General features: G+C 34.0%; 1 protein-coding gene across 1 annotated transcript; it reads right to left on the reverse strand.

Annotated features, from left to right (window-relative positions):
- Positions 1 to 3,330: 3,330 nt before the first annotated feature.
- Positions 3,331 to 17,908, reverse strand: MS3_00001063 (uncharacterized protein). The gene is made up of 4 exons (XM_051208575.1): positions 14,690 to 17,908; positions 10,584 to 10,801; positions 7,422 to 7,594; positions 3,331 to 5,105 (listed from the first exon to the last, which is right to left on the reverse strand). The coding sequence occupies exons 1-2, from the start codon at positions 15,017 to 15,019 to the stop codon at positions 10,658 to 10,660; spliced, it is 474 nt and encodes a 157-aa protein (XP_051070278.1). The 5' UTR covers positions 15,020 to 17,908; the 3' UTR covers positions 3,331 to 5,105; positions 7,422 to 7,594; positions 10,584 to 10,657.
- Between the last annotated feature and the right edge of the window lie 2,142 nt (positions 17,909 to 20,050).

Raw genomic sequence — 20,050 nt, forward strand, 5'->3', positions numbered from 1 at the left:
GATTACTGTGTTCTGTATTGTCAACAGCTATTATGAAGACTTCGTTAGGACTGTTAATTTCTTTTAGTCAGTACGTTTTATATGATTTTGGTATAAACAAGTGACAAAGCAAAGAATATTAGATTAGCCATTTTATCCAGTAAATACTAAACAGTACGAAAACACTTGTGATATTATAACATTTCATGTTTAATGTCATTTCGTTATTCAAATAGATAAACAATAGTAGCCATGTTTACACCAAGTAAACCAATATTGAATACATTCAGCATAATCAACATTAGGTATTTGGATTCATTTATAAAACACAATGAATCGATATTTACTCCACCTATAACCAAATATACGAACAAGGGTGTTCCGAATGTTTTTGAATTAGAATGATACCTGTGCAAAAGCATTTGAACTGAATAAGTTGATTCATTAGTTCTCATAAAAGCTTGTGAGTAGTTAATACTAAGTTAGAACTGGCAGGACAGATAATAAAACGAAAACAGAGGTATTTCATTGCTTGACTCAACAAAATAAAATCTGAATACAGCTTAGGTCATTTTTATAAGATAAAACCAACCAATCATAGGGTGAATTAAAGTATCAAAAGAAACACAAGATATCAGTCCTGGAGTAAATATCAACTCTGGGATGCAGGTACATCCAGTCGACGAGTTTCAAGTAGGACGAAACGCCCATCAAACTGGATTCCATTGCTAGCCACCATTCATCCAAACTTATGATGCTTGTGACTTAAGGCAATATCGAGGCGATCCGTACAAGATGTACATATACCAGTAAGAGACTGATCAATTTCAGTCCTAAACATCAATGGGAAGATTCAAACAAATAACACAAAATGAATGTTCAAATTGACGGTAATCCTATGTACTAAATGGAAATGTGATTAGAAATAGTAAACACAATATTAAATCAATTGGTAAATTAAAATATCTGTCTTAGCATAATGTTAATTACTGATTATGACAAAAGACCCATTGACAATCTAATTGTTGATTATGAATGCTATACCGTTACACTGAACCAGGATGAAATCAGTAATATACGAACATCTATTAAATTCCTTCATAATTAGTTAAAACAGACTATAGAGAGTAATTTTCAACTCAGTGTTTGTGAATCCATATTGTCATTTCTCAAATGCAGCCAATCGTTTATGTGTACGGATTAGTTGTACTACTCTACTTATCAAGACATGATATACAGGATTCTTTTCTGCAGTTGATTAAATGAGTTTTGAGTTTAATGCTCATTCATATGTATTTTCAAACTCTCTACATCATTCAATCACAGATCACCAAATAATGCCTATAAAAATTTTGTTTAATAGTTGAATTCATTAGCCAATTGAAGCTAGATCACCATGGAAAAACTGGAAGCACTGGACGGCCGATTCGTCCTAATATGGAACTCCTCAGCAGTGCGCATACAAGATCACGCCACACAAGATTCGAACCCAGGGCCTATCGGTCTCGCGCGCGAACGCTTAACCTCTGATTAGGCATCTAACAGTGCTAATATCTAACTTCAACGAATCTAGGAAATTGCGCGAACTTCCACCATTGTCTTCAGTGAGTTACCATTTCACAACAGACAAGGTTGAAATACACTGGCTTTTCACTAGAACTCCGGGAAATACCTCTTGAAGCCGGTCACTACTAGCAAGCACATAATATTTATTATTAGATTGGGTGTTTTTGTGGAGCAGGATGGTTTCGTCATGGAGCTTTTATCGTTTTTCTGAACGATATCATCAGAATAAACTCAGCTCAGAGAACAAAACTCTATCAAAATCATATGTCCTTACGGATCTAATATTTAAAAAATTTCTTTTCAGATATGCATTCATAATTGTACAGTTTGATTATAAATTTGTTAAAGAGGGATCTCCTTGTTGACCTTTGTGTTGTAAATGTTTAAATAGGTATTATATGTCGATTGAAGAAATGCAATGATTCTATGATGATGAAGGAACTCAGTGAGATTTTTTTCAATGTAACATAGTCAAACTTACCTTAGTGAAATGTGACATCAACTTTTCTTCGAAAGTTGTATCAAAAGTAATGAGTATTCTCAACGTTCCTGAAAGGCACTAAGGCGAAGTCATATTTATCTCAATGCTAAAACCATTAAACTTTATGCACTTGATTGTATGGTTGCTATTAAATCTCAAGAGAAAGCAACATACCTCTGAGACGTCACTAAGATAAAGGATTATATTTATTTATCACTAAAAAACAATCACATATAGCTAAATTGAAATACTTGCAAACACTTAAACCAGTAGACGTTAATAAAAAGTTTCATGAAAACCCGATGTAAATATGTATTTTATAATTCTTCAATCACACTTTCATCAATCCAAATGCAAGCCTTATCATTAAGTCCCAAATCCTGTTGAAATCAATAGACTTCATACGCAAATATAATTTGAAAATTCAGTAAATGAAACTGATGATTTAAATCCAACATCACAAGAATTCTAGCATTTCATAACCATGGTACTTGATCGCTATCATGCATACATCACTACACAATTTAGTCATAATGACATCAATTGAAAAGTATGTAGATCAGCTAACTATCCTGACAAGAAATAAGGACTCAATCTTAAGTGAAACTGAGAATGGATCTATTGTGGTATTCCTTTGTAACCAGTTTTCTTCAAACCAGATACTGTTAATTCAAGAGGATGTTACCAATTTTACAAACCATAATGAGAAGATAAAACAGCACAAATTGAAAAAACATATCTCAGGTAACTAATGTTATTAAAAATCTGAAGAACAAAGGGATAATAAACCCAGACTTATGGCATAACATACGTCTAGTGAGCTCGATCCTTCGGCGTTTATTTGAATTATAGAAAGTATATAAACCTCGGTTACCGTGAAGAACTATTTTGGATAATTCTAGTTAGCCCTTCCACTGAATCACCAAAATAGCTGGCTGAAAAATTGGAATCTGTTAGAGGACAAGTATCTAAATATTCTGTTCATGATAATTTTCAATTTCTTGATAGTATTAAGGATAATAGCACTTCCGGAAAGAACATAGACTGAAAACTACTATCCAAATCGTTTCATAGAGAATAACATGAAAAGAAGTCGGAACAAGGAATCCGGTAATTACCTTTCAAAAAATGAATCTGGAATTCAAAGGTGATCAAATTTCTGATCTATCTAAAGTCGGTTAACAATAATGTTTCCTTACATGAGGAAAGTCAGTCAATTCATTTGGTTTCGCACAAATTAAACAATCAACTAAGTAAACAATAATGACAATTCTGTGTATAGACTTCAATCTAATATATTTAACATTTAGGTAAAAGACTACTAATGAGTAGCTAAAATATCCTCACTAACGTCTGTGGGACTCAATTATCCAATCTAATGAAATGGTAGGAAGTGGGATTTTGAGAATCAACACACACTCAGCAAACTCATTATCTTAACCTAAACAATTGTACTTGATTAAATGTCAAATATAAATGTTCATCTAAAAAGAATGTTACATAATTATCGAACCATGATGTAAGAGACATAGCTTTCAATTCAAGAGATCATCACCAAAATCATAGTTATTCAACGTATTTTGTAAGCGTTTAGCTTCTTGACGGAGTTTTGTTCTCGAACGCTTCACTTCCATCTGGAGTTTGTACTGATGATGTCGTCCAGAAGAACGATCAAAGCTCCAACATCAAACCATTCAGCTCAGAGAACAAAACTCCATCAAAATCATCCACCTGAGCTACAAATCTTCTACGCCTTTAGCTTCAGAATCACTCACTTTGAAAATTCTCAAACTATTCACTGTTAAATAGTTAAAACAAAACTAGACGAAATAATGATCGATTACTCAAAGAGTTTATTTACAGGATCAACTATAAATGAAGGTTCATTCAGCAGGTATCAATTACAAAGGTTTGATTTGATAATTTCCAATTATTTTATTTACACGTTGATTCAGTTCAAGATTACTAGCGAGTGTAAAACAGAACATGCAGCGAAGTCAATATGGAGAGGAAGCAAAAGATTTGGGTATGTTACACAGTCAAACAAAGTAGAAAGCAACTGCGTTAATATTGTCAATATTCACAATTCATAGATTCCAACGCAATTTCCGACCATTACATCCATCATTCCACCATCGTGCCACACGAGGAACCCAATATGGACCAAATGCATGAGATATATGACCTAGCGGACACATTGCACATTGAGGTTGGGCATCGTAATCATGTATGATTCCATGACCATGCCATGCAAAATATTCATTATATGCAGTATCGTTCTTGTCCAAATACTTCAAATAGTCTGCCAGTTTAGCTGGTGATTCGAATTGATCAACGTGAATGAACGAGTATGGAGGAGCGACTCTTTCATATACCTCTATCGATGCACCCATCACAATTGGAAGTATATCATTTCTTGAAATGAATAAAAAAGTATGATAATCCGTCAGACATTGATCTAAACATCAATTTACAGTCTATTCAACAACAACAAATTGCATATTCAGTAGAAAATAGAATTCATGATATCAGCACTTTGGTAAAAATAATGTCACATAACAATCATGAAAAATATAACCTTTTCCTCAAAAGGTCTGGAGATTACGCAAACCAACAGGGTCACACTAGTCTGGTTGTCCGTTAAGTGTTGAATCCTATTGCTCAAACTAGCCGAAAAATAAGCTATTAAAACCTACCAGTTTAAATTGCAGATATCATTTGGTACACCTCCTATGAAACCACTCTTATAGGTGATATGATGACGGAAAATTCGGCCTGACAATACGATCGTTATTGGTTGAAGTTTCAGTGGTCCACGGCTTAAGCACATCAGTTCTTATTTTTTAAGTATTCCGTCCTTCTGAATAGTGGTATTATCTTTGATATAAAGTCAACTAGTATTTTAGTGAGTAATAATGTGGCCTTTTCAGAAGCCATCGCATCGCTACATCGTTTCACTGCGGTCATCCGGGAATTTACTCACCGATCTCCACAACCAAAGATTCGCTCCTCAAATCATTGGAAACCTTTCCAATATCAGCAACATAGGGATCAAAATTGTCTGTCAAAATATCAATTCCTACAGATCAATGGAATTTATTATGCATGCAGTTATTGATGTTCTAGATAGAAAATATTGAAATACTTTTTAATGAATTAAAAATGTGGACACTACTCACGCGGTATTGAATCACAATGAAATACAGTACAGTGGGAATGATGAGTTATGGATGGAGACCAATGTTCATGCAATAATGTAGTGTGGTCAAAGTCAACGATATATACATAACAAAGTCTATGGAAAGTATTGAAGTCATTGCCAATTCGAACTCAGTCAGAATTTCCGAGAAAATTTCTTCAATTTCAAGACCAGAACCTTCAATTTTGGTCAAACGACTTTCAAATCACTTTACGATATATATGCCAAATCAATTCTCACTATCTGCACATCAAATTATCTCGTAACAACCATTGGTGATTTCAGTTATAGGACATTATTACTTCAGATACACATGGCTTTATCAATCACACCGTAGACCCAATGCTCAACCTGAAGAGCAGGTAGAAGTTGAAGCGAACTATCTTACACTTCATGTTTGTAACGTGGTCGAAATTTCAGAAGGAAATAGTGGTATCACATTCGATAAAATTTGAGGATTCATGAAACAAACTCAAAGTATCACATTTTATCAGTGTTGTCACATAAGTATCTTACACAAGGAGATACGATTAGGCCTGCCAACAATGTTCTTTCGGCTCAATAGTGATGAACTGAAAAATAATTTCCTCTAATCGTCTATGATATTTCATCACATTTACCCTGTGTTAGTATTTTATACATAAGAATATCGTTTGATGACATTAAAAATAAATTCTCCTCGGGTCTCTCTTCACAGATCTTTTAGATATACTGAACTTCAAACTATAGTCAGGAAGCAGATAAAAATGGATCAAAGTAATATTGTATATCGTATTGAAGTGAAGGTCGCGGATAATTTGTTTAATGTACGAACGTATAATCAGGTCCTTTGTTGAACCCAAGTATCTATTACTATAGGTTAGCTAAAGGCAACAATTACATCGTATATTTTGTAACGTGTATTAGAAATATGACATGAATTTTCATCTTCTGACACCATTTACAACATCCAGTTGGAGATGACAGGAGTTTTACAATTAAAACTACTCCATATTACAGGAGATTCACGTAGTCATAACTCGAAGCCTGAATTATTTGTATAAACCAATGTGTTACATCCTTCTCTATGGTACAAACTTAGTTTATAGTTTATTTATTTTTTCTCAGTTTTCACCCATTATTTCATCCATTCATTTACAAAAGTGATTCTACTTTGTTCTGTTCTATAATGAAACATGTTTATTAATGATAAATTTCGTGGATCGGTTGAAGCTAGACATCAACACAGTTGGATACCGGCTAAATGGTTTGCAGGTTAAACGTTCGCGCGTGAGACCGAAGTTCCTGGGTTCGAGTCCCATGCGCGGAATCGTGGAAAGTTCCGTACTAGGACGAAACGACTGTCTAGTGCTGCCTGGATTACAGTGGCATTCTAACATTGATCGATTCATGATCTCAATAAATAACTCAACAATCTTCACAAGCTCATACTTGTAAAAATTATTGAAATGAACTCACAAGAGAAATGGATTCTGTGATTAAATCAATTATCTCTTTACTGAATCGTTATACTGAAATCAAGTATCACTTGTAAGTTAGCTAGAGGAAAATGCATGATAAAATGTCCTAACAGTAAAAAGTTTATGTTTATTTATAATTTCAAACAGTGATATTGTTATATTGCATTATTATGTACTCATCAGTGACTAATCTATTGAGATATTTCCCTAAGTTGTAGTGAAATTTAACCACATTTGGTTTGAGCCGGTTACTTGCTGAAGATAATGAGAGATGACTGTGCAATATCACGAGTTGGTTGAAATTAGACAAGTTGACCGTTAAATACTAGTACAATACTCTAAAGATTAAGCGCTCGTGGAGCGAGATGATAGTTCTGAGTTCGATCACCTATGGCAGTGAGGTCGTGGATATACACTGTTTAAAAGTCTCACATTAGCATCAATCAACTGTCTAATAGTTCCTGGTTCCAGCAACACACACAATTACTCATCGAATTAATCTGACAATTAATTATTAGCAATACTTCATTATCCAACCATAGTTATTTAAGGATATTGTCTTTTTCTTGATAATAATCCACTGTAATAACACCCTGATTGATAGTTTAATATACACGAAGAATTAGCAGTACTGAAAGAGTATCATTATTTTATTTAATTAATTATTTTATTATATGAAGACTATATAAAACTTTATTATTGTAATTATCACATCTTTATCTAATCACTGACTTACTTCAATGCATTCTTATAAAGTTTCTCAGTGATATACCAACTGCATAAACTATTTTCAAAACTCAGATAAAATTTGTAGTTCTGACAAATCAATTTAAAACAATCAGGTAACAAAGGATCATTTATCAAATTCCTAGAACATACATTTGTCCCACACTTACCATATATATCAACCTGTAAATAAAATAATTCAAAAGTTATACTAAGATCATTCAATATGTTGTAAACTACAATATCATAAATGATCATTTGATCCAATCAGTTACAAAAAGCACTTGTTAAAACATTATTTCACAGGACCAAAAACTATTATGTAATTCTGATACATCAGAAAAGGAACCAATGAATGTGAGTAGATGTTTAAACAACAACGGGTACCCAGTGAAGCTTGTTGAAAAATATGCTAAACATGAAGATAAAAACCCAAAGAAACTACAGTAAACAAAGGTGATGATATCACAGGGTCAATCAGTTTGAGACTAAAACCTTCATTGACAAGAATTTATCCTACAGCTAAACTGATTGTCTTGTCCAAAGTAACATGTTCTTTAACACAATCAAAGTTCGATAGATATCCCTTTCATATTACCACCAACTGTGTATACAAATTTATATGTATCTGTCAAAGCGGGTACATTGGTAGAACAGGAAGAAGAGCCTACTGCATATTCAAAGAACATAATCCGAAAAGTCCAAAGTCAAATGGATTAAAAGCATTCAATGATGCCATCTCAAAACGTTTCCTTGATAGAGAACATCAAGTCGATACACTAAAGTCATTCAAGGTGATTAATAATAAACGACCAAACTCCAATCTTCTGAAATTTACCGCAACGATAGCGATCAAACGTCTAAAACTAGATCCACCTATGCAAAAAGAAATAGTAAAAAACCTTTCTTTGGCCTGGTAAAATTTCATCCTTTTTTATTGCATCATTCATTATTTCAACTCTTTCTCAAGTTTGGTTACATGATTGTCATTTTTCCTCAATTCATATCTTTCTTTATTTCCATTAGTCTATTTTCAGTTGCTTCATTACATAATCATCTAATGTTTGTTAACTGCGAATTATAATCTCTATTATAATGTTTTGAAACTTTCGCTCTCAAACTTTGTTTATTTATCTGAAACAAACAATTTTTTAATGACCTCATTAACTCTATTGAAATCTTCACTACATCATAATATACTAGTGACTGGCTTCAACAGGTATTTTCTGGAATTCCACTGACAAGCAGTGACCAATGAAGTTCAACCGAGTGTGTTGTGAGAAAGTAACTCACTGAACACAATGGTCGATGTGTTGCTCGATTTCGGCTGTCCAGTGCTTTCAGGTTTTCCTTGGTTGTCTAGCTTCATTTGACTCATGAGTTCAATTATTGAATTCATATTGTTCTGCACAAATCCTCATTCTTGCTCTCTCTTTAAGATAATCAACGGTGTTATGTGTATGAAATTAACGTTTTGTAATAGATGGATGATTGATCTACATAAAATAAGAAAACTCTATATTGCCTAGTCTGATTCCAACTAGCTAGTTTACTTTACTTATATTAATTTTCAGTATAGGGCTTGTGGAGATTATTAAGTTTTTGATTAACATCATGAACTGAATGATGTTAGACCACCATTAAAAACATGGAAGCACTGAACTGCCATTTCGTTCTATTGTGGAACTCCTCAACAATGTGCATCCACGATCCCGCTCGGGAGGTTCGAACCCAAGGCTTTCAGTTTCACGCGCGAACGCTTAACCTACTGAACCACTGAGCCGGCATCCAATGGTGTTAATGTCTAGTCTCAACCAATCCTCGAAATTTCGCGACAATCATCCATTTCACTGAAGTAGATACCTGTCTCTACCCAACAACGATTGGCTCCACTGGTCATGGCTTCTCACTAAAACTCCGAGAATTCCCTTGCGAACCTAGTCTCTAATGAGCACATGATAATTATCAGTATTAATTTATTTTAAAATTTACCTATAATCATGATACAAACAGAGAATAAAATTGAAAGATTCCCTTTTATAATGATGTTTGTTATATAAATAAATTAGAAATTGATACGTTAGTTTATTTTACTTGACCAATTCTTTATGTATTTCTTAATGTTAATAAATTATTAAGTGGATATTGTTGTTTTCTTCTTTTCACGCGTATAAACTATTTACCTTGACCTTGATTTGTTTATATTGTCAATCACCATGGTATTCAAATGTGCCCAGTTTGATTTCCTATATAATAGGTCGGAATAATCAATAATAAAAATATACACATTGAACATACATCCCAACTATACACCCCACTTGTATGGAACTCTTTATATATTATGACTTTAAATATTCATTCTTTCTTATTGAGTTTACCATTATTATTATTATTATTATTATTATTATTATTATTATTATTATTATTATTATTATTATTATTATTATTATTATTATACTGAATAAGTATAAATTCCTTTGATATTATTAGAACGGAGGTTTTATGGAGATTGTAGTAATTTCATCAGTTGAATTCATGAGTCAATCTAAGCTAGGTCATCATTGAATACCTGGAAGTAATAGGACTGGTGAGTAGTTCGCGTCCACGATCCCGCATGTGGGACTCGAACCCAAGACCTAAGGCCCCACGCATCAACGCTCAGCCTCTAGACCATTGAACCGGTATTCAAAGGCATTGATGTATAAGTTCTTTGATCTTAATAAATAGAGGGTCTATTCATGATAACTTTCATTAGCAGAAATGTTCGCTTAATATCTAAACTGTTCATATTTTTAAAAGTGGTTTGGTGGAGGTTTTATAAATTTCACGAGTTGAAATCATCAGTCAATTGAACCTAGACCACCATGGAAGACATAGAGGCACTGGACGGCCGTTTCTTCCTGGTAAGAGACTCCTCAGCAGTGCGCATCCACTATTCTAAGTCAATATTTAGTAACTAATATTCAAAAATTGACTAGCGCATTTTCATTTCGCATGTGTTTGAATGCACTGTGTCTATTCGTTATCCTTTTATCATTTTGAATTCACTTCTCAAAAATTCACTGTCTGTGTCAATAAATCATGATTGTTTACGAAACTAAATGGATCTACATCTTTCAATAAACAAACTAGAACGTTCGAGTTATTCCAAGCTAAATTTCAAAACACTTACCGGGATATATTTTGAAAGTTCCTCAGCATATTGTAGTCTAGGACTTTTAGCTGCACAGTTACTCACAAATCATGCTATTTTTTCGATTTGCCAGCAGCAAAATTTCGAGAAGGCAGCGGATATCTTGTTTTTGGTCCATGGTACTTTAAATACGGTTCATAGTAACCGTATGGTGAATAAATCGTTGAATCCAAACGAAAGGATATGGTAAAGTTAACCTGAATATCAGTAACAATGTTTAATGAAAGTGCCTAATGCCATACGTATTAAATAATAGTAATAATAATAATAATAATAATAATAATATTGTATTCTGAAAATTAGTACAGATTACACACCGATGTAAAAGAATGATCTGGCTGATACAATTCCCTAACACTTTCTAGAAGAAAATGAGGCAGATAGTAATTAATAGACAGGCCATAACTCAAGAATGATAAATCGTATAGTAATAGTCTATGGGTCAAATTAAAGCTTATAACAAGAAGAATATAAATAGACATAATCTAATTATTGAATAATTATATAATAAGAATATTTATGGAATGTTAGTCTATTAATAGTCCTCTGAAGTTACCCGTAATTCAATCTTCACTGGAATATAACGTAAGTAGTGTTGATTAGAAATTATTTTGCTGATATTCTATATATTCGCCTGATACATTAATGATTATGACTGAAGTCAACATGAATTAGTGACTCTTTCAGTTATACTCTTAGTAATTGTCTAATTAAATTCAAGCAACAATCATATTAACATGTTGATATTCTTGGCTTGAAGACATTTCATTCAGTAATTGAAACTAATTGGATAACTCAAAGTTAAGAGTTAATTCATTTGAATTTGCTTAATGGTACTTAATCATGGCGCCTAATAAGGGATGGGATGCATTGGTATGAGTGAACGCCATTATATCTTGTTCACACTGATAACTTTCATAACAATATATGTAGTAGATCTTAATTTCCTGAATAGATCTGTTGTCAATTTCATATTTCTTTATCAGATTATTGAAACATTCATTGTAAATCAATGGAATAATATAAACCATCATAGAATGTATACAAGTCAATAGATAAATGTGTATACAAAAAGAATATTGGATGATCAATGAAAGAGTTTTCAATAGAGCTTTTCCTATTTCTATAAACAAATTAAACTAATACAAACTGCTGTTGACGTTTTCCACTATTAGTTTAATTTGTAATAATGAAGTGTTATTAAACTATTTTAAGAATCATTATCTATAAACTGAATCACTATACTATGATTACGTGTTAGTTATTCTATATTATAAGTTGTACAATATGTCTCACTTCATTTTCTAGTGTGTTTGCCAATGATATATGTTTAGAAGATTCATGTGTTAGACTAAACCATAATTGTCCATTTGGTCGAATTCCATTTGGTTGTTCATCTTTTGTTAAAATAAGTGCATCAGCTTCACGCCATCTTTCCATCCCAATGGTGTACATGGGCTCCAGTATCCTGAAGGAACAAATGGAGTATGAACCAATCGTTGGTCACCGGCTACCATGGGACTCCATCTCCTCACGATGCTCCACTACCTTGTGGGTCAGACCTTTAGGTCAAAGGCTCGAGGTGTGGCCCCTAAGAAAACCACCTGCTTCGGTTTGGGCATCCGGCCAGTATCACAGCCCTCACAAAATTTGAATGATTTACGTGGCGCATATCTACTTGGTGCCTCCTTGTACCAATGCTTATGTGTTTAAATAAATAATCTACTTGGTGCCTCCATCACCATATTACAATCATTTGTGAATAGTGTACAGCATTATGTTGCTCCATAATCATTCCATATGAAATTGTGTTCATGAAAAATATCAGAATTGTTATTATGTGTAAAATATTGTCCATTTTCAAATGTAATTTGATCCATACCACAGAAAGCTAGGTTGGTTCATCAAGATAAGCAAGCTCGACCACCATATCAAGGTAGCAGCAACGGTGTAGCTGACTGATAATTACGTATTTTCCCCAAATTATGTTAAGATATCTTGAATTGTGACGTTGAACAATTGGAATAGAAATGGTAGCTTATTGATAATTCTAGATGGAGTGGTACAATCAAGAGATGAAACCGCTGTTAATCAACTTGAGGGTTTCAGTAGTTCGGTAGGTAGTCTCAGTTTGCATAGAAGAGAGAGATCGCTGTAAAATACTCCAAAATGGAGTTACATAGTAAACCTATAAAGACCATTATCATTTAATCTCATTGTTTTTTTAATAAACATTTTTATATATCAGTGTTAGATCCTTATTTCGCATTAGACAATATCTTTATTAGAAACAAATACATTGTGAGAACAAGCAACGTAAAATATGATATCATTAGATTCATTAGAAATTAATGAATCATTACGATCATCAGCATCCCATATAACATCATAAGAAATTTGACCAGAAATTGATTCATTTGAAACATTTGTGCCATAATGATTTTCGATTTCATTTGATGTGATTAGATACTTAGAATGTGTGGAACCTGATAAAAGAACATTTGAACATTGGGTGGAGTTTATCTTATTAAAGAATTTGTTGATCTCTTCTAACACAAAATGGTTTCTTATTGCTGTAGTAAATGTATCAGTTTTCTCGTTAAATAGATCTATAATTTTTGAGTTGGATTCCGGATTTAATTGTTTGAGCATGTATTCCTTCAGTATATTGATAAGCGTTAAACGGGATTTAATAACCACATCTTCATCAAATTGAAGCATTGATTTTATTTCTTACATTTTGTAACTGCAGCATTTATTGTAAACATGATTTAATAAAGAGCGAAAGTTTATTTATAACCAAAAACAAAATTTGAGGGCAAATAGAGTTGACTGAGTTATAACTGGAACTAGATAGTTCAATTGTTATGGCTGTTTGTTATCCGAAATCACCGTCACCACTTGTCATATCCGCATCAGTTATTACTTATACTCAAAAGAAGGAACCACTACAATTTCCACGACGAAAAAGTAAGAACACGGAAGGCTGATACAAGCAAAGATTTACTAACTCTAAAACACGACGACAACTCGAATAGAAAATGAACTCATTTATATATTGATTTGCACAGATATTTGAACATAAGTTAGTAAAAAAGTCACATATATGTAATTATAACAAAGTCGCACATTGCATGTCATGCTGAAAATAGGTTACGTCAATTTAATGCAAGAATATCGTATCTTGAATAAACGTCATACTGAAGTCTATATTTTATTTATTCGAACATAAATATTGGTGCAATGGGGCGACGAATACATTTGCACCACACGAGTCACTTGATTTGTGTGTGGGTTATGATACTTCCCGGATGCCCAAACCGAGGCAGGTGTTTTGCTTAGGGAGCCACACTCGGTTTGTAATCAGGGTCTTCCAACTCTCTTATGTGGATCTTCCATATACACCAACCCGGTTAAAAGAAATCTTCTGAACTATGTCGAGATCATTTGCATTCGTCTCAGCAGAATGCATCCAAGACTTAGTGAAAATAAAAAGCAAAATAACGAATTCCATGACATATTCTCGGTTACAACAATGAACTTGAACAACTGTGGACACACATTCGACTGGAAAACGTTGAGATATTGGAGAGAGAATTCTAAAAGTACCAGAGAGTTTTTAGAAGCTTGACACTCAGTTCAAGCAGCAATCAACAAACACATTGAAATCTATCAAAACTATCGACCAATTAGAATAATCATGGACAAATATAGGATCAAGAATCAAATTAATGGCAGATAAAACCAAATTAAAGAAGTAGGCAATGACAGGATAAGGGTCAATGACAATCAATCAACATCGAGTTCGACAGGATAAGCTGTGAGTCATATGTAGAGAAATTCGAACACTCCACTTATACCTGAAATTTGTACTGATGATATTGTTCAGAAGAACAATGAAAGCTCTGTAACCAAATCATCCAGCTCAGAGAACAAAACTCCACCCAAATCATTCACCTGAGCTACAAATCTTTTCATCATCTCAAATACAACAGTATATTCAAAAAGCTGAATAAATAGAAATAGTACCTATCTATTTAGAGCCAAAACAAAGTTCTACTTTTTTATTTCAATGGTCAACTTACTGAATTATTTTTACTTAATGAGTCATATAATCTCTTCAGTCTGTTTTCTTCTACATCAAATCTCAGAGGGTGATTTTGAATGGAAGTTTCATTAATAGTAGAATACATTTTGTGCAATTTCATAGCCAGGTTGAACTCTGAAGAGTTTGAAGCAAATATATTCCCATCAATCAGTTCCATGTTCTCTGATAAGAATGTGTAACTTTCATTGTATATACCATGATAGAGTAAACTTAGTGAGATGTTGATCAACCATATGATGAAAAGGGCAATGAGTATGAAGCAAATGGCTTTAATTCTAAGAGTCCATTTATCACGTTGCGCAATCATAATGTAAATGCCAACCACGTCAAACCCTCATGGGATAGTTCAGTATAGATACAAAAGATGATAGATAAAAGCATGATGAGAGTATGTTAAGTAATAAATTTAACAAGTTAAATTTGTTTCATTTCAAGCTTCGCTACAATGTACTCCTAATTTACTATAGGCTTATTGGAACATTGTTTAAGGTTTTTCATTCTACGCCAATAATATGACAGATAGCATTGATTAATTATTGTTTATTACCAAATGTCAATATTGAATGTTATAGTAACAAGTCAACTGGAACACTACTCGATCTACTCTCGATATCCTGATTTCAGATTAGTGTAAAAAGGTACATGAATAAATAGGTGACTAACCCAACCACAACGTACAATAATTAGGAAAAATACAACTATGTCCAAAGCTGGGAATTAGAGTAGAAAATAGGGTGCAAAATATGTTTAAATTACTATTGCTTCGGAACAGATAAGGGTATGGCAATGAATCACACATCAAACGAAAGCTTATGTAACGTAGAATAGATTAGGGACAAAAATAAATGTTAGTGTTTTACAAGCTTTGCATAAAATGAAATAACGTCCCGAAAAATTGCTTTCGTAGTTTGTCAGGGCTTCTTGTTCCCCTGTACACACCAATTACTATTCTAAAGTTTGGACCATAATGTTAAAAATCCATGACTCACTCCAACTAAGCTATTCGATGTTATCTAATATCAATAACCATAACATACACAAGGTTAGCTGAGCGCATGGATTGTTACCTGAATATTGAGTTGTAGTTGATATTATGTCTGTTATAAAACACTGAAATCGATGCGGTGAAACATAAAGAAGTCTTCTGACCTGTGTATACTATGTAATTAAATAACCGATAATAGGTGTTCTCCAAACTTTCCCATTACATTATACCACATAAAACCAATGCACTTATTATAATAATTGGTTCCATGTATATACAGTCCAATCAGGCGAGACTATAATTATTTATGGACGAACCAATCAGATACAAGGTAAAAAGGCTCGGATTTTGGCGTGAAATTCACTCATCCATTTGAATGAGTGGAGTTTTGGCATTTTAGCTTATGTTAGTTCGTGATGAAAACCGTAAATCTAACTCCTTGCCTTAACCATCAACTGTAAATCATAGTTCTAATTCATCACACTGGTTTACAACCCTCATTTGGTCCTAGTTATTAGGTGGACACTCTCAAGGTTACTCTACCGTCGCTCACAGGTTGTCCATAAATATAGTCTCATCTAAAATGTTTATGTGCAGGTTAAGAACATCAATTGAAATATGATAAAATTTTATAGGCATTGGAGGAAATTAACTTTTAGACTTAATCTTTGGGCATCTTAATAAAAGCTTCACATTTAAGTTTGTATAAATTAAAGATAAAAACGGTGGATGGTGGCTAGCAGTTAGATCCAGTTTGATGTGTGTTTCGTCCTATTTGTCACTGGTTAGCTGGATGTACCTGCATCCGAAAGTTGATGTTGACTCAGGGATTCGAACTCAGCACCGTTCGCCATGTCGTTAACCAATTTGCTACTGATTCCTGATAACCACTTGTTTCTGCAATGGCATGAAGTATAAATTTATTTTGTATTATTTGTTTGAAACTTCCCATTGATGTTCAAGACTGAAATCGATCAGTCCCGGAGTGAACGTGAACTCTCGGATGCAGGTATATCCAGCTGATCTGTCCCAAATAGGAAGAAACGTGCATCAAACTGGATTCCACCACTAGCCATCATCCATCCAAGCTTAGAATGCTTGTGACTTGAAGTAATATCGAAGCAATCCGTACAGGATGCACATATACCAATAGGCGATAAAAGTGAATGACTTTTGATGAACTAACTGTGATATTAAAATGCTGGTATAAACAGATTAAGATTGTCGCTATTGGAACTACATTGGTGAAACTACAATTTTTGGACGACCTTTGATCGACGCTAACATGATCTTGAGAATGTCCACTTACTAGCTAGGATGGGTTGATCACTGTAACAAGATGGTCAGTCAGTCACTCATAACCATGATTTACTACGCGTTATTCACGAACAAAACCCATGGTAATAACCGATCGTGCCTACGGAACATTATGAAAGCGAATCATCGCACGGTAGGTCTGCAGTATGCATTGGCGTGTGTTCAAATAGTCTAAACTTCCAGGTTTCTTCAATAGTTTTCATAATGTTGACTGAATGGGTAGTTTTGGTCACTTCGCAGTGTACAACATCAAGCTGGGAGACAAAGCACAGACTCTGTAATGCTTTTCCTTTTGTCAATACAATCAGAAGAAAATAACTTGCCGGTTTACAAACATCACAGGAATTGACGGTACTCATAAATCCTTTAAAGAAGGAATCTCAATCTACTAGTTGGTGGCATTGGATACAGTCACTGTGTTAGCATTTGCGTGCATAGTCCATGCAATATAATGACACTGTTAACTGAATAAGTCTCTATGAAATACGGTGGGCATCGTATCACTTTATCATTCTACTAAAGCTTGTTAAGATTTATGTAACATTTTATTTTATTCAGCTGTAATATATTCTTTTCAGTTGATAACATCTCTATTATAGTACCGATTCTTCAAACCAAATTAATTATCCGCGTGTCATGAATTGAATATATTCATTTAAAATATTCATAAAGTGTGAGGTAACCTTCCAAAAGCATTCTTACAATTCAGTGATTATTACATGTTATAAGCCCAAATTATGCTTACTATATATATTTAACGACAAAGGCTTATCCAGTATAAAAATTCACCTTGCGTGTGAAACATTCACACTAGATAGTATTCATATAATCATTAGTTCTAACTGAAAACTATTTCGTTTATTCATATAGATGTACGTATATATTTAAATATATCACCTGCTACAAAAGTAAATCATTAACTTATTATAAGCAAAGATGGATGGTGGCTAGCAGTGGAATCCAGGACGGGCGTTTCGTACTATTTCGGACTCGTCAGCTGGATGTACCTACATCTCGGAGTCGGTGTTTACTCCGGGCCTCGAACCCAGTACCATTCACTTCAAATGCCATCGCGTTATCCGCTTAGCTACTGAGCCCCGATAGCCACTTGCTTGTGCAATGGGGTGAAGTTTTATTCACTTTCTATTGTTTTACTTGAATCTTCCCATTGATGTTTACGACTGAAATTGATCAGTCTCTTATTGGCATATGTGCACACTGTGCGTATTTCCTCGATATTGCATTCATTTCCAAGCATTATAAGCAAAGATAGGACGAAACGCGCGTCCTGGATTCCGTTGCTAGCCACTATCCATCTTTGCATATAATGCTTGTAAATCAATGCAATATCGAGGCAATAAGCACAGTGTGCACATATGCCAACAAGACTGAACAATTTCAGTCGTAAACATCAATGGGAGGATTCAAGTAAAACAATACCAAGTGAATCACACTAGTTTCGATAAGTCGCATTGTAAAGTGTGCTACCTATATTGACATAAGTAGTATATTACGCGAGTCAGGAATAGAATGTCTGACAACAAAAGTTTAAGAAGATTGAGGAGGAAAGAACGGAAACAGAAAGCAATTGGTATGGCAATACAGGGACAATGAAGTCTGAGACAATTAATGAACATTAGGTAAATTAATTATTAAAGTATGATTTTTCTATTTCATCAAGTAACTCTGTATTCTCGTGCCAAGTATGATTCGTTTGTCCTTACCTGTATTCTCCTTCATTACAATATATTTAGTATATATGTAACATGTCATTAGACTAATTGTATGTACTTAAATTGTTAGTACCATGTTATGAGTAAACATTCTATTAGAAATTCATAAAATACGATTATTTACAACATTATGTTTATTAGTTTTATACTATTGTAGGTCAATTTTTTTTAAGATTTCAAGTACCAAGATAAGGGTGACCTTATTAACAAAACAGTTTTCATGAGATAAGTATTGCACAATGAGTCAAATAAACTGAATTCTAAGGGGTAGGAATGTTCAAACTTTTGACACACATATAGCATACATGTGTCAGTCATTCAATCAATCAGTAACAACGTGGAACTTCATATGTACCTATATCAGTTCGAGTTGCCATACAGAGATGCAGTTGTCGATTCAAATCCCAAACTGGTAGAGGTGGTAAAATTATAAACAGTCATCGGAAAGATTAGGGTTTGAAGATGCTATCCAAGGAGTATAATCCAGTGAAATAAATTTGGAAAGAGAAGAAACGAGACAAGGAGAATTCAGAAGATTAGAATTCGGGAGAACACAAAGAGTGGATGCACTTGAGCCATTGCAAACGATTTTCAGCCATGTCATTCAACGTCTCTAGCCATCGGTTGCTATCGTGTCGTGGATCCCAACCAGTTGGTCTACACTTACCAACACAACTCAGTCCACTTGTCAGTGACCTCATGAATTTGTACCATGTTTTGGTCGTTCTTCCAACCTACTACTACACCATAAAACATCGCACGTCGTGGCAATCGGTGGTTGGGAATACGTAACACGTGTCTCAGCCATCTCAACTGACCAAGTTTCACTGCTTCGTCAATTGATTTGCCATCCTTACCTAGTACCCGTTTCCTAACAAATGCGTTACTAACTCGATGGTCCCAGGATATACGAGCAATATTTCCAAGACACCTACGATCAAATACTAGTAACCTACGGATATCCTCTACTCTTACTGGCCATGTTCCACAGCCATAAAGTAGGACGGAACGAACTGCTGCGCAGTAAACCCGTCCTTTGGTTGATAGACTGATATCTCGCCTACGCCATAAACGACGAAATTTGGGAAAACCCAGGTGCTCCTTCTATATCCGTGCTGAGATTTTGTCACACACCAGACCACAAGGGCTGATAAGACGCTTGTGTACAGTTGTTCAGTTCAAAGAAAGATTAACAACTGAAGTTATGAATATCTTAGTGAATGTGTTCTAATGTTCTAATGTGCTCTAATATGCTGATTAAGGGTAGCGAATTACTGATCGGACCAAAGACGCACAAACGCGA

This window comes from Schistosoma haematobium, chromosome ZW (assembly GCF_000699445.3).
Source record: "Schistosoma haematobium chromosome ZW, whole genome shotgun sequence".
NCBI classification, from domain to species: Eukaryota; Metazoa; Platyhelminthes; class Trematoda; order Strigeidida; family Schistosomatidae; genus Schistosoma; species Schistosoma haematobium.

Excerpts from the sequence above, each read along its gene's own strand:
- MS3_00001063 (XM_051208575.1), bottom strand. The coding sequence starts at position 15,019 with ATGATTGCGCAACGTGATAAATGGACTCTTAGAATTAAAGCCATTTGC. Across the intron at positions 10,802-14,689 it reads CATTAAGTAAAAATAATTCA|GTTAACTTTACCATATCCTT; the intron begins GTAAGTTGACCA and ends ACTGATATTCAG.